Source organism: Cavia porcellus, unplaced genomic scaffold, assembly GCF_034190915.1.
Source record: "Cavia porcellus strain 051 isolate PalLab524CR breed Dunkin Hartley unplaced genomic scaffold, mCavPor4.1 scaffold_5, whole genome shotgun sequence".
In the NCBI taxonomy this organism is placed as follows: domain Eukaryota; kingdom Metazoa; phylum Chordata; class Mammalia; order Rodentia; family Caviidae; genus Cavia; species Cavia porcellus.
The window spans coordinates 96,915,949-96,932,055 of NW_026947488.1; the positions used below are offsets into that span (position 1 = coordinate 96,915,949).

Consider the following 16,107-nt stretch of genomic DNA (forward strand, 5'->3'; position numbering starts at 1 on the left):
TGTGCCTTCAACGTCCTCAGGACCTGTCATTTCCCAGTTGTGACCTCTGTAATATATTTGAAAGAACAATAAACTATGTCTGCCCTTGGTCGGGACTAACTGTAACACCTGTAGATGCTCAGATAACTTTACCCTTGGGCAATCAGGTGTGTGTCCTCTCCTTCCCCTGGAGATCTGGGCTGTGTAAGAGGCTCCCCCTAAAATTCATTAGTCCTGTCTTGTTCCTCATGCTGCAGCACAACAGTATTGAGATGGCTGAAAAACAGTCTTTAGACTGTTCAGTACTACGTTGTACTGTTTTTTATTAACATAGAATGATTTTTTTGCCTCTTTATTTTATTTTATTTATTTTTACCGGTACCAGGGATTGAACTTGCACCTTGCAAGGCAGGTGCTTATGCCACTAAGCTAAATCCCTAGCCCCATAAAATGATTTTTCATAAAAAGTTAAAATATACTTTACTATGTGCTGTACTATGCTGCTATAGATCCTAAGTCATGTCTCTTTTATGGGTGACATAAAGCAAGTGAATTACAAATGTAGAGTTTATGACTAATGACCATTTAGTTCAAAATCCATTAAAGACAGATTATTTACTTTCAATTAGATGTAAGCAAAAATAAATATGCCACATGATGGAACCATCAAAATAAATAAAAAGAAACAATCTCAAATAACTTACTTATACAAAAATCGATATTGGCACAACCTAAAACATTTTCTTGGATTTTGTCAGAGAAAAACTGCCCTTCCTCAATTTCATAATCATATAGACCAGTGGTGTCCATCCAGACTTGCAGGCCGGAAGAGCTCTGGACAGCTAGCAACATGGCCTTCAGAGCCATGAACTTTCAGCGTGACAATGGGACTTCTGGTAACACTGCTTATGACTCCATTGTGGTGTCCAGCACACACTGGGGACGACAGAGCTCTGTGCCCAGAGAACAGTCACCTGCAGTTTCCTCTCTGCCTGCCCCCACCTGACTCTGGTAAAGCAGCTCCTCCTGCATCAGATCCTCCCTGGCTAAGGAACTGGGAGGGAAATCCCTGCCCACCCCTGGCGCTGCTGCGAGGCAGCCATGGAAGTTTGCTTACTTAGTTACTAACCTTGGGCCTGTGGCGTCATTTGCAAAATAATTTAATAATTAGCCAAAATTATAAAGGAAGACTGTCCACTTATACACACAGAGTATACTACACACTTTTATGCAGCCCAAGATAACAATTCTTCACTCAGTGGCCCAGGCAAGCTGAAAGATTGGACACCGATGATTTTAAAGATGCCTTAGTTTATCCTACTCCAAACTGAATCTGTCTTTAAAGCATGACAGACTGGAAGACGTTCTCTTTTACCTACCAAAATGTGTACAGAGCCCCCCCCCCCCCCGGAAGATAACGGAGGTTATCTTCCTAGAGCACTGGTACACTGTGAAAACCCTGAATTTCAGATATGGTCAGGAAAATACCTCTAAATGCCTATCTTTATGGTTTAAACCCTAAATACACTACGTCTCCTGCAGTTAAGTAAGTTAATAAAATATTGTATTAAGACAGCCTTAGAAGGTGCAGGGCATATGCAGAGGCATCTGATTGGATCACAGGGCCTTAAGAACAAACTGCAGAACCGTGGAGATACCTACATTCAGTGCAACAACCTATTACAAAGCAGGAATGCTGGCGCATCTGCCCTAGATAGGTTACCAGGCAGCAGCCAATCAGCAGCAAGGGGAACTGAATAACATTCTCGGATTGGTGACTTGCAAATGTCCTGCCAAAAAAAAAACAATTGCAGAGGATGTTTGCTGTTTCCTCCAAACTGCTGAGGTTTCCATGAACAATTATTAGGTACTAAGAGACAGTTTTCTAAGATATATGAATTACAAGCTCAAAAGTAATCGCAGAGAATTTATGTTGTAAGAATAAAATCAAATGACTGAAAACTTAATTTGAGGCAAACTCAAACGTCAGCACCCTTTGTAACTGCTCATCTGAGCATATCCTAAGATAAAGTCCAGCAGGATGGGGAGTCCTGGGTCTTCATCCTCATTGCACTCCTGACTGCACTGCTGTGTCTGAAGCTTTCAAAGGCCTCAGGATTGGATTATCTACTTCCAAAGGAGCTGGCTGCATATGCTGACAATGGCATTCAGTTCTACCTGACCCTCACATCATCTTTCAGCTCTCTCTTGCTTCTCTAGTGAAAAATGAAGACGCGAGAATTATGCAAGTTTGCATTTAGTACCTGTGAACTGGGCAAGGACAGGATGAAGCAGAGCAAAAGATACTGACACAGAGCAAAAATATTTCCTGGCCAGAGCACACAGTATTTCAAATAGAAGATGAGGGGCAAATTCAAACACATGAATGCACCATGTTAAAGGCAAGTAAGTTGCTAGCACAGATACTTTAAGATTTCGAGGTGATGCTGACGTTTTGAGGAGAGGGCAACAGGAGAGTAACATTAAAAGCAGCACCGAAAAGAATTTCTCACCAGGAGCTGGATGTGGCATGTGGGCACCCACCATCCCCATGGGGCGCCTGCGAAAGATGTCTCAAACAGCAAATAGAACAAAGTGAATCATTTTCTATTATGCTTTCTACTATGAGGTTTGCATGAGGAGAGGCTGATAGTTTATCACCCTGGAGGAAACACAAGTGTCACTAATCAGGAAAACAAGTGGCAGTGAGCCACAGCATTTAGACGGAGGATGCCATGTAGCTCACAGTACAGTATGGCACCTGCCAATACGCAAAACAATACTGTTTGATCCTTAGAACTGTGGAGGGAGGGAGGCAGGCTGGGAAGCAGAGAAAAAGGAAAAGAAGGAAGCAAAGAAGGCGGATGGAGACAAATACACAGGTTGTACTAACATTCCATTTAATAGGAAGTTCTGAAAAACTCCATTTAAAACACAGGTCCATCGTGATCTGGGACACCTTAATTTGCAACAGTAGAAAAGCAAATTTGTTGAAATAATATTTTTATAACAGATGTATGATGCTCAACTATATTATTAAAGCCAAGAAGGTACAAATAAAACAAAAAACACACAGGTCCAAGGAGATAACTTTGCAAGGGAAATGTAATGGTCCTTGGATGTGGAGAGTTTATAGAAATCTTTTGGGTGTTTTTTCTAGTTCTCGCCATGCACTGCGGGTGTCCAGGGGAGCAAGTCAAATGGGCCCAAGCCTTACCGCCTCCACCTCGGCAGGGTCGTACCAGACGTTGATGTAGGGGTGCTGCAAGGCGTCGTCCACCGAGATCCTTTTGGCTGGGTCAATCACTAGCATCTTTGACAACAAGTCTCTGGCTTGGCTGGCTGAAAGATCACAGGAGGACAATAGTTAGTAAGATTTTAATTTCCACGAGGGACTTTGCTAGATAGAGAGGAGACTAAGAAAACAAATAACTACCTTCACTCTAAACATCAGAAACATTCTTAGTGTGTGAAGAGAGAAGTGCGTTTTACATCCCTTTCTGTCATAAAGCCTCTGAACACCATCTGGGGCCCCCTCGGGGCTCAAAGCTCTAAGCGTGTGAGTTCAGTTCTCCATGACACCTCTCAACCCAGAGGTTATCTGGGAAAGGTAATCTGATCGGACCATCTGCAAAAACGGGCGGGTGGGAAATAGGAACTCAATGCTTCACGAATGTAGGGCTGGCTATTTGGGGCTAACCAATATGTGTGTTTTCATGTTTTTATTAAGACAATGGCTTCATCAAAATTTGAATAGATTTTGCATTGATTTAAAGATCAGATAATCCCAACTTCTTATAATCATAAAAACAATCTGAAGTGTGGATGAGGTACAAATCATAACATTCAACTACTAAACTTCATTTTAACATTCTGTAATCGTCAGGCATGTTAAATCAACAGAAGCATAACTTGGAGACACCTAGAACTTAGTGACTAAAGCCATTCCCAAGCTATGCCTGCCAGGTAGCAGTGAAACACTCCATACCATGTACATGTTTGCATGATTAATTTTAGCATTGTGAGCAGCACAGTTATAAAATTATATGGTGATAATTAGCAAGATTGTTTAACAACACTATTACAAGGCAAATTAATTTTAATATCTAAAACACACATTTTGCATAAAATAGTATTAACCAAAACAAAAAATGAGTATTTCAAACCAATACTGTTATCTAGATGATTTGAAAAGTTAACAATGAAAATATTTAGTTTTTTCTAAATATACAGTGAAACTTCAAATTTAGAGAGCAGATCCTCAATTGATTTAAGAAAATGTCAACATTCTTGAATCTGCTGATTTCTCAGTTTTGTTTTTTAAGACAACTGAGTTAATCATACAAATTTGAAAATAACATAGAATACAAAAATCAGGAAATATCAATTATTCCCACAAGTCAGGGTTGTACGTTTTTCTAGTGGGAATTTTTCCATTCACTTGTTTTCTGGTCAGTTATTTTTCACATAATTTGACAATACTAGTCGGTGACATGTAACTGACTATTTTTCCACCTATCCTGTTAGTATTTCATGCTTTTCCACATGCCTTCTAATGTTTTGGACTAATATGAAGAAAAATCATTAGTTAAGTCAGACTTTGGGAGATTTTTTTCTATTGACTACTTTTTTTGAAAGTTCAATCACAAATGATGTCTCATTTTCTAATACAGTTTTGAAGTTTACAAAGTAAGAAAAATAATTATATTATTAATTAATTATAATTATATTAATTATTGAATTATATATTAATTCAAAGTTAAAGCTTTCTAATTTCCTGTAGCCTTCTCACAGCCAAGAAGACTCATGCTTTATGTCATGAGTTTGAGCCCTCGTTGCCTTACCCCACCACGAACACACAGGCTCTCCTGAGCATCTGTATCTGTATCTCTCCTCCTAGAAAGCACAGGGGTTAGAATGGGTGCTTCCCTCTGGGTGATGCCAGAGTAGCTCACCAAGAATCAGTAAGCGACTCCTTGTGTAAGAAACAAAGTGGAGGGAGGAGTGTGATGCTTGCTTTTTCCTCTTTAAGCAAAGCTGTTACACTGTTTTCCAAATGCAGTAAATTCTCCTCATTGTTCTTGGGTATATTATGATTCCTCATAATGTGCCAATTGATGTCAATATCAAAATTAAATCATCTTATTATGTAAACTGGTTTGTAATTTACAAAAAGAAACACTTGTAGAGGTTCTGATTAAGAGGAAACTCAAAATATTTAGGATTATATTAATTATATTATATTAATTATATTATCAAATAATATATATTATATATAATATATATTAATATAATTAAATATATTAATTATATTAAAACAATCATATCACATTCATAATATAATTATATTACATTAAATGTACATATTATAATATTATTGCATTATATGAAATATAATACTTCGCTTTCCAGTTTTTTCTACAGGGGTTGTCACTGTCATTCAACAGTTTGACAAAGGTTTTGCTGTCTCTATTTTGTTACTTTATAAGTGTCTTTTGAGGAAGAAATTACTTTTGCTTAATAGTATCAAAAAATATAAATGTTAAGCAATCTCTATTTGGAGTCGGAGCTTTTTTCCCAATCTGTGTATTTATATCACTGATCTTAAAAACAAAAGCTTTTATAACAATTTAGTCCTTTTCCAATCACGGAATCCATAGAGGCAGCTGAAGGAAGAAACCTAATAGTCCAAATTAAGTATCAACAACACAGAAATCATGGGGTAACTGCTGACACAGTAGTAGAAAGAAGCATTTATGATGGAAGTGCTTATGTTGAACAAAAACGTGGAAGCAAAAATCTGATTTACTACTTAAAAAAATTTTTAAAGATGGTTAAGCAATTCATTAAATACCAATAAAAGGAACTCAGCTGCCTGCACCTCCAAGATTTTACAACGGAAAACTTGTGTGGAAATATTTTCTAAGTATTAAGGAGAATTGAAACAATGATTTAATCTATATCACATTGGTCTTTTGAGAATTATACTTCCAAAGATGTTTTAAGATTCAAACTAAGCCCCCATGAAGTAGCTCTCCTACACCACTGTCCCATGATTCATTCTTCTGTGTCTGCACAGTTATAAAACTCTGAGCCACTTCTCTTGGTAAGGAATCTCTTTTAAGAAATACCTCCCCTTATCCTGAGGAAACTCCAGTTAAACGAAGGTCTCTGTATCACACATTTTTCAGCCTATCAGCCCCATGATGGTTTGCGGTTGCCCCCGAGAGACGTACCTTTGAGTTTATTGTGCTCAGAGTCCGCTGGGAAGAGGGAGTCGGGGAAGAGCTTGGGGAAGGTGAGCCCAGCATACTTGGGCCGATTCTCCACATAGTTTCTTACTGTGGGCTGCAGTTTCTTCATGAATTCTGGACATGGGGTTCCCAGTTGCTCAATTACTTTGTTCCACTGGTCAATGTCTGAGAAGTGAATGGTTAAGGCAAAAAGAAGTGCAAGCCACAAGCTCTTCTTTTTCAATAATGAGGAAGCTAACTCTGCTCGGAATCCCAAACCATTATCAATACAACTGGAGGTTAATGGGTAATGTAGAACAAAAACATAAAATCAGAAATGTCAGGCAAGGAACCCTTTTGGAATTTTAAATCCATTTTTGCAACAAACACACTTTTGGAGAACTAGTATTATTTAACAAACACAATTGCAAAATAGTCTTAGATTTATAAAGATAAAAAGTTATCAAATAACACAAGAAGAATCATAGTGAACTAACTTTCTATAAAATTACAAGAATTTTTGAAAAGACATTTCCTAGTGACATTGTTATCCTGAAGTTACTGCAATCATTTCATTTTAAAATATCATGTACACAAATATGTTACTTATTTACATTTTTCTAAATTGCTTTTAAGATTTTTCCTCTTTTCAAAAAATTAGGAAATTTCATGATTAATTAATGTTTTCTAGTTATACCCATTACATACGTAATCAATACCATTTGGGTTTCTTTTTACTTTTTTCCATTGACATGTAAAAATGGCATGTGTTTACTGAGAACTATTCAGTATTTTGTTGCACATATATTATAACATTCAAATCAGGGTAAACATCTCTATTTTTGATGAAAAGGTGCTAAATCTTTTCTTCTAGCTTTTCTGAAATATCCAGAATATTGTTATTAGCTGTAGTCATGTTGTAGTCATCCTATAGCTGATAAAACACCTCAGTTGATAACAAACTTAAGGCAGAGACAAAGAAACTGTTCAATTTCTATAAATAAGTCATTTTTAAAAGTTGATGGCATAGTTCCAGCACATGATTATATTCGAGTTACATTTAGCTAAAATTATGAAGTTGTTCAGCAAAGATTTAGGTCTCTTTAAAAGAGCATTGCCAAAATAATTCTATGGCATTTTAAGGTAAAATTTAAAGAGAGTCAAAATGTTAGATTTTCACAAGGATAACTTTTTAATATACATAATATGTACCAGATTTTATGACTATGTGATAAATGATAACATCAGATATGTATTTTAGAAAGACAAGCCAAACTTAGTTTTGGAGAATCATCCATTCACTTTCGAACATCTGTAAGTCATCACTCTCCTGTACTAGGATATACTAAGGACGAGCTTATTTAGCTGTCAGAAACGAACAGTAAATATGTGGGTGGTTGTATTTTTGATCTGCTATTTCAGAAAGTATTGTCCTTAACATAAATCATGAGGTACTGAACAAAATGAGAAAACGACATTTAACAAGAATCAACTGTAGGTCTCCTTAATCTAAATTCACTACATAAAAAATAGAGTTATGCTGCAAAAAGTTTAATTTTATGAGTGTGATGACAAGACAGTTTGCAAGTGTAGTTGATTACTACTAAGATTTTCAACAAATAGCATTATAAGTAAAGGCTAGAATGCATATGGATAGTAAAAATTAGCACGGAAACTTCTGAGATTGAAAATCAACTAAGCACTTACATTTCAAACGCTTCTCTTGTCTTAGCTTCCCTGGTTGGTTTGAACATAACCATGAAAAACACCTCATCCCTTGCTGGGTATATTGGTTGTAATTATGAATACAATTTATGCTATGCACACTTAAACATTCAGATGCTGCTAAGTGGAGTCATAATGAGCTATTTAATGGCCTCATTCCATGGTGCCCTTTGAATTAATGTATTTCTTTTTACGTTTTCTGCCATCTTTGATTGCCTTTTTTTGTTACTGGAATCATGATTTCCTTCACGGTCTCTGATTTGATTTCTACCCTGTTCTAATCCCGGGTTCAATCTTCTGTGCAAAAATTGTGTGACCTCTATTTGCACCTTAAAGCATACCAGCCGTTGCCTTTGTGTTTGTAGCCCTTTCCTAAAGATAAGATTGCCTGCTAGCGATGTCTCTGTAGAGCAGTTCCAGCAAGGGCTCTTTTCTCTCATAAGTCAACTCGGGCACCATGTTGAGTGTGACTGTGTGTCACTACACTACATTAGCTCTCTAAAAAACAATACTATCATAAATCACTGTCTCCAAAGAGAAATGCGTTGAAAATACACACATGTTACCACATGTTAAGCCTCAAGCTATAAAACCACAGTCCCAAACCTGGATGTTCATAACGTAGGAAACTTACAAAAATTCGGAGCTTTTTCTGCTCCCTACTGATACATAGAATGCTTCAGGTCACTAAGGACACAAAAACACCAGTGGCAACTGTAATTCAGTTGGTCCATGTTTTGAGAAGTATTAATGTAGAAGGTGTTAACAGTCTCTTAGAAATTACTAAGTCAAGATGTAAGAAAAAGCCCGTGTTGCAGTATTCTGACAGAAATTAGAATAGGTTTGAGTTGGCTAAATGATTAAGCCACACCTATCTGCTGTAGGAATCTCAGAGATCCTGCCAGTAGGAATGCTTCAAAGAACGAGAAATCCTCATCCTTGTTTTTCCCCGTCTTGTCAGTTTCCTGCAAAGACCATGGAAAATTACAGTGAGGCTCCCAGTAGAAGAGAGGTTGTGCTTCTGAGCATTAGGAGTAGAACTGAGATCATATATTGCTATCACTGGGAGGAGCTATCTGTGGACGCTCAGAAGCTGCCCAACATAAAGTAGAAAACACCAGTTTATTTCCATAATGTATTTCTTCTTGATAAAATTTGTTCTTGAGCTTTTACTTAAGAAGCAAATTGTAAGATAGAAATAGATAATAAGATAGAATTAGATGTGTACATCATAAATTATATAGAAATATGTAGTATTATATATAACATATATACACATATAGATGACAAAGTTCTGTATCTGTTTTCATGTTTATGTTTTGAACTTTTTGCTCCTTTAGAACTGTTTTCTTCCATTGAAATAGGACATGTTCAGAGCAGATGTCTAGCATAGGTGAGCCTCCCTGGGTTAGATCCCCAGGGTACGCAACTATGTTCTTATTTTACTTTTCATTTAAAAATGTTCTCTTCATTTGACAAATACTCCTCAAGTTCTGGTAACATATGAATAAGTCGCTTAGTGCACAATTAACTAACATCTGTTTGTATTATAAATGAGCACAGGAAAAGGAAATATCACAAGCCAGATCACATAAAAATCTCAAAGCTGACAAATTGAGGAAAAGGCTATTTGTTCCCTGGCACCAAAATGCTTGTGAGATTCTGCAGGGCCGGGAACAAACAAAGGTTAATTTGAAGTGAAGAATATAGTCCTTGCTGCAATCTATTTTGTCTTATGAAGCTATTTACTATTTTAATCCATGTTATGAATCAAAAAAGAGGAAGATATTTGACATCTTCCAGTGCATATTAACATGAATTTCAGAGACAAATTTTTCATAAAACTCTTGACAGTCAATCTTAGGGGCCTCTCATTTGCATGCTATACCTAATTTTGAATTTTCTGTTATTAATTATTTGTTGCAAACAGCACTTTCCACCAACTGTCTGATACTTGTATTTCTCAAATGCTGGATCCAGCTAGCATTTTGAAACTGAGAAGCAGCATTGGAGGTGAAGTCTGGCATGTGTATTTTAGAGCTGAAAGATATTAAAGTCCTTTTCCCAGTTGCTGAACAGCATTATTTTACACAGCAGAACTAATAAAATGGCCTATACTAGCAGAAATATAGGATCTATTTATTTAAGAGGCACGACAGGATCGCTGTGTGCTTGGTGGTGTGAGACCATCTCTGGGAAGCCGTGTTTGTCTCAGAATGGAGGTTGAGAGAGGACAGTTGCTTACGTGAGGTCAGTAAGACAAGCCACAAGAGGCGGAGCTAACAGAAGCTTTAATGGTTAAACACTAAAGAGGAGGCGGTTCCTGCCTCCTGTCTCAGCCCCGGAACCCTTTACCATGTAGCCGTCCACTGTGCAGATTCCACTCCCTTGGCTGCGGACCCTGGATAATCAGGAGGGCTGTCACGTTTACGGACTGGTGAACCTCTAGGGGCACAGAGTAAGTGCTCGAACATTCCTCTGAAGTTAAGGAAACTGTGTTCGGTCAGTTCCTTATGGAGTAAAGAGCACAGGACATAAAATATTCAAAGAGACAACGTTGAGATATTCCAGGAATTAAAGCTTGGAAGCTAGGAAACACTGAATCTCAAGAGAGAGAAAGGAAATCCAGACCTGGGCACCAGGTAGGAAGCTAGCATGACCGAAGGCCGTGGGGAAGGAGTCCTACATAGGAAACACGGAGTCTAATTCTGTGATGACTGTTACACTCCACAGATGCACGTTACATATATCCACATTAGACATAAATGTATTACAAATTAGATATTTTCACCAATACCATCACAAACAAAAGTCAAATAATATCTTTAAATGTCAGAAGAATAATATTCAATTTATAGATCACTCAATTCATTAAATTAATATATCTAACTAAACTATCTTTGAAGTAGAGGAACCTCATCCAAAGCACAGTTTTATTAAAGATTCCATTGAAGGACCTTCCAAAATGATGTATGTTACAGGAAAAGAAATTCTCAAAAGACAGAGTTAAATTGCAACAAAGTGATAGGAAGCCACAGAAATGAAAATCAAAATAGCAAGAGGACACACAACACTTAAAACCAATGATGACTGAATGTCAGTGAAACAAACTGATAGGAAAAAGAACACAAACACCATAGAAAATAATTAAAAACAACACAGGACATTTTACCAAAGAGAAAACACTAATGCCAGTCAATGATAGAAAAGATGCTCAGCCTTCTCGTAATCAATAAAATGGAAATTTATACTCTAAGGAGGCAGTATTTTTTAATCCAACAGATTAGTAAAAAAATTAAAAATACAAATGACAATACCACAGTTGGAGAGAGGGTCAAACAGACAGCTCTGCATTATGTACACTGTAAATTTAAAAATCAACTAGACTTTGTATAACAAACTTAAAAAAGAAGTCCTCTAAAAAAAATGTGTCCCCTATGATTCTAGGCATTTATTATTTGAAAATCTCGTCCAGGTGCTCCTGGAAATATATTGGCATTATTGCTCAGAAAAACAAAAGCTTAAAACTTTGAATATATTTTCAAGTCTTGATTACTGGCAAATGGATTAGGTATAGGTTATTCATGGGTTGGAATAGTATACAGCAATGAAAATGGGTTATGTCAAATCCACAAATATAGATATCTAAATTTTTAAACAATAACTCAAAAGATAATGACACCAAAATATGCAACACACATAAAATTATGCTATACATTGAGTTAAGTATAAATGTGCTGAGATAAAAATATAAGGAAAAACAGTAAAAACAAATGTTTAGAAAAATAGTTTATCTCTTTGAAGAGAAGACAGAACGTGATTAGATTTGAATATATAAAAAAAGGAATTGGAAGTATTAGTAAAGCTATTTTAAATCCAAGGGGTAATATACATATGTTCACTTTTTAAATTCACTTCCAGAGCTAACTCATTTATACACTATAAAATATTTTTATAATTTTTGAAGTAAAAATGTCTGTTAAAATTCAAATTTGTTAGATCTCCTAAAAGAAACTATCTCAAAAGTTGAACTCTGGGCTAGGAACTTAGCTCAGTGATGCAGTGCCTGCCTGGCAAGTGTGAGGTCGCGAGTTTGATTCCTGGTACCAAAAAGAATTTAAAAATATATCTGATTAAATGAAATTCTGTTAATATCTACTTAAATATATTAATACAACAGAATTAAGTATATATAATTTTAAGAATTATTTGGATATCTAACTTTCTCACTAAAATAATACATTGAATTTATAGACATAAAACTATAGATCTTGTGAGTAGTAACATTTTAAGCTTTACTGTTATATTAAAACAAAATGCACAGCTCATATTGTAAAAGTTCTTTTAAAATATCAATTTGAGACTCTCAAAAAGGTGAGTATTTTGATTAAAAATAATTTGATTCCTCAGAATGTATTATAAAGATGCATATTATACATACTCTAGGTACAACTCCATTTCAAAATCTGTTTAACCGATAGATTTAGATATAATTTTACAGGCTGAGATAAGTAATTTCTGGTGACAAAAACTTGCTAAAAGATAAGTAATCTGTGTTGCATTTTAAAAGGCTAATTGGCCAATATCAGTGGCCAAAATTTGCTTTTAAAAGGCTGATTTAAAACTTCAGTCAATATGAAATCATTAAAAGAACTCAGTATCAAAATATGGAGGGTGTCAAACATAACCATGTAATGTTACCAGCAGCCTAATAATTATTTATAAGGAATTCTGACATCAAAGTTTAAAAATTGTACTCAAACAACTTCCCCCAAGAAATGATTCTAATAAATGTTAAGCTAGGTTTACTAGCTCAGTTTTGAAAATCTGTTGAATTTTCTTTAATAAAAAATGTAAGGAAAGTAATAAAAATCACTTCAACTTACACGTGGTAAGTATTCATTCCACCATCAATTATTTCAACCATGCTCAATTTCTGGAAAAGTAAAGGGTACACAGACCAAATCTCTTTTCTTGAAGTTCTCTACAATTGGCCAGAATGTAAGCACAATTTCATATTTGTGCTCAAATGCTAAATACGTTATACTTTGTTACAATGAAAATAAATCATGTTGCTTTTAGAAATGTGAGGAATTTTGTTTTTATCAAGTCAATGTGCGTTTAAAATAGCATTACTATTAATATGAATATGGTGAATTTGTAGATTTTATTTAATAAAATATATCTGTAAAAAGCACCATAGACAGAAAAGTTTTTAAAATAGATATCGTATGTAACACTAGAATAAAAGTTTCTAACAATAGCCAGAAGTAAAAATAATATAGTTTAATTTTAATAACTGGAATATATTGTTCTTTCTTTTAACAAAAATTCAGTGCTTTATTTATTTTCTAAACTATTCCTTTACAAACATAAAGGATATGTATAGATATTATATGTAAGAACTATATATGTGATACCATATACATATACATACCATATACATATGGTAACACACATGTTCCATATATACTTATGTGGAACCGTATACTTTTCTAGAATATATATTAACCCTCAACGTTCACAATGCTGTATAGACATTTGATAAGAATTTTAATATAGCTATTAGAAAGATAAAGCAAATGACTTAACAGAATATGGAATAGACATAATATTTTAGTGATTAATCTACTGTAATTAGACATCAAACTCTACTTTTAAAGGCTCAATTTCCCTTTTGGGTTATGATCACTGAAAAAAGCATAAGTTTTATTTTTAATGTGAATGCACAATGTTTTCTTAAGTGACGATGTAGGAGGAATGGAGGTTCCTTAAGGTCGGAGGTTATTTTTAAGCAATATAGGGGAACCCATTACACATCTACATACTAATCTCGCATCCTTCACACCAATTTAATACTGCAGAGCCTCCAATCTTCACTTATTAATAATTTGCTGTTTGAGAGAGCACTCGTGTTACTTATCCAAGTGATTTAAATGATCTATTCATATATATCATGTAATCATTATTACTTAATAAGGTTTCAATTACTGTACTTTTTCACAGATTTCGAGGTAACATCCTAACACATTAAATATATGATAAAAAGAATTTTAGGGAAGGTTGATAAGTTTGAAAATGAAATTTACATGCATGTTCTCTAAACGTGTATTAAGTATATGTACAGATGTACATAAACCTATCAAAGATATCCATGCCGAGCTAATATTTCTTAGGATGCACAAGTACAGATCTTCAGTTTTAAAACTGAAAGCCTGTGTCACTTTTATCTTGTTATATCTTAATTTTGAGACATTTACGAGAGCAACACAATAAAAGTGTGTGTCTCTGCTCATTTTGGGGTCCCCTGGGAGGGCATCTGATACCCAATGGGGACGCAGTTCCGAGTTACCCCGAGCGCCCCCTGGCGGCTAAGAAGGATACGATCAGTGCCGGGAAACAGCACCGCGCCTTTTACCATTTCTCCCATGATGCACCCTACTGACCACATGTCAACTGGAAACAAAAGCGAGACGGAGACAAACAAGAGCACAGGACAGAACAGTGAGTGAAGACCCTGGCCCCTCGTGCCTCAGAGCAGTCCTCTGACCTTCCGTTGGCTGGATGAGAAGAGCTCAGTCCCGTGTGCGTTGGTGTTTTAAAAAGCAAGAATGAACAGAATGTCAGGGCCCCTTCTGCTGCAGAGCTGAACTGACAGTGCTACCCAAAGCTGCCTAGCATACATGCGATAATATGATTTTGCAGTTATAATTCACTGATTCCTTCAGTTTGTGATTTAAAAGACCTAATTTGCATCCATGCACTAGAATACCGCTGATTTGCATTGTAAATTATTCTAGCCTGTGTTAATATGGGAAACACAAACCAATTTTTAAAATTCTTTTGTATACCATAGTTAGAGAAAAGAAAAGCTAAGCTGCCAGCAACCTTAAAAGAGCGAGTTTCTTTTCTAAGACACATTCGCTCTTATTTATAAATATGAATAATTTTCCAGAGTGAAGTGTCAGCTCAGGAAAGAAGGCTTTGTGCAACACTAGCTCAGCTTCATGACTCGCACTGAAGGAGTGCGCTCCTAAGCAGGAAGCCCTGATAGGGCCTCACACACACCAGTGCTTCCAAGGAGAAGGCCTGCTGCCTTTCAGAGTGGGATGGTTCAGTGAGAAAGAGGCCACAAGGCTAGGAAGCGGGAAATCAAAGGAAATCCGTGTGGGTCCTAACAGTCTCTCTGCTCTTGCTAGTTATCATCCAAAACTTAAAACCCAGAAGAAGAGCAGAGGGCAGGCAAGGAGGGGGCAAAATGGAGAAGGTGAAGCAAAAAAAGCACTCTTTGGTTACAAGGTGTCCTTAGGGGAAGAAGGTCAGGAAGATAGGTCTTTGTTAAGGGATGTTGATGGGAACAAAGGGGAAAGGTGTTAAGAAAGAGGTACCATGTAATTTTGCTCCATTCACAATCCAAATTACATCTTGTAATTTGCCAGTGGGCTTCAAAGAATTCCTGTGAGATTCTTCCCAGTGTGAAAATCTCACGGGGTTAAACACACTTTCCATTGTTTGATTTCACATCGAACAGAGTGACCCTGCTGGGAAATGGAGACAGCTCTGAAGGAGAGGAGCAGAACCAGAGAAGCAAGCCGCTTTGCTTCCGGTTCAGGAAAGCCAGTGACATGCACATATCTTGGGGAAAGACAGAGCAAACAGTTGTGCAGCCCTTTGTTATTAATGCATTGTGGCTTGGTAAGGTCCCTCTCACAAACCCTGATTTGTGAGAATCTCTCACTGCAGAAAAAAGAGAAACTCTCTGAAAGTTGTATTTATTTTTAAAGTATCATCCTGTCCAAAGCGGTCAGTAGTCAAATTGCTACTGACAGTGTCTCTACTGCTTACAACACGGTGGAAGAGATGGATATAAACACAAAGATCTAGAACTCAGTAAGATGTGATTTTCCTTGCCTGGCTCCATTCACACATTTAAAAAAGGACTCTTCTGTGGCCTTATCTAGGATTTAAGAAATGTCTATTGCTTGATATATAGTAATTCTCAGTAAATATTTTTATATAATGTCATGTATTTAACAGCTATGTAAGTATTAAACACAGGGATTAAGTATGCATAACAAAAGTTTATTTTCTATTGATATATGGTTTTTTTTTTTTTTTTTTACAAATAGAATAAGGAAATCTTTCCAGTGAGGCAAAGCCACCACTCATA

General features: G+C 36.1%; 1 protein-coding gene across 5 annotated transcripts in view; it reads right to left on the minus strand.

The window, feature by feature from the left end:
• Mapk10 (mitogen-activated protein kinase 10) overlaps positions 1–16,107 on the minus strand; it is a 282,143-nt gene that overhangs the window by 31,362 nt on the left and 234,674 nt on the right. For all 5 annotated transcript variants that reach the window (XM_063249378.1, XM_063249377.1, XM_063249376.1 and 2 more), the window contains 2 exons: positions 6,216–6,398; positions 3,197–3,321 (listed from right to left, as the gene is read on the minus strand). In XM_063249378.1, the coding sequence (XP_063105448.1) occupies positions 3,197–3,321; positions 6,216–6,398 (308 nt within the window). The remainder of the gene's footprint in view (positions 1–3,196; positions 3,322–6,215; positions 6,399–16,107) is intronic.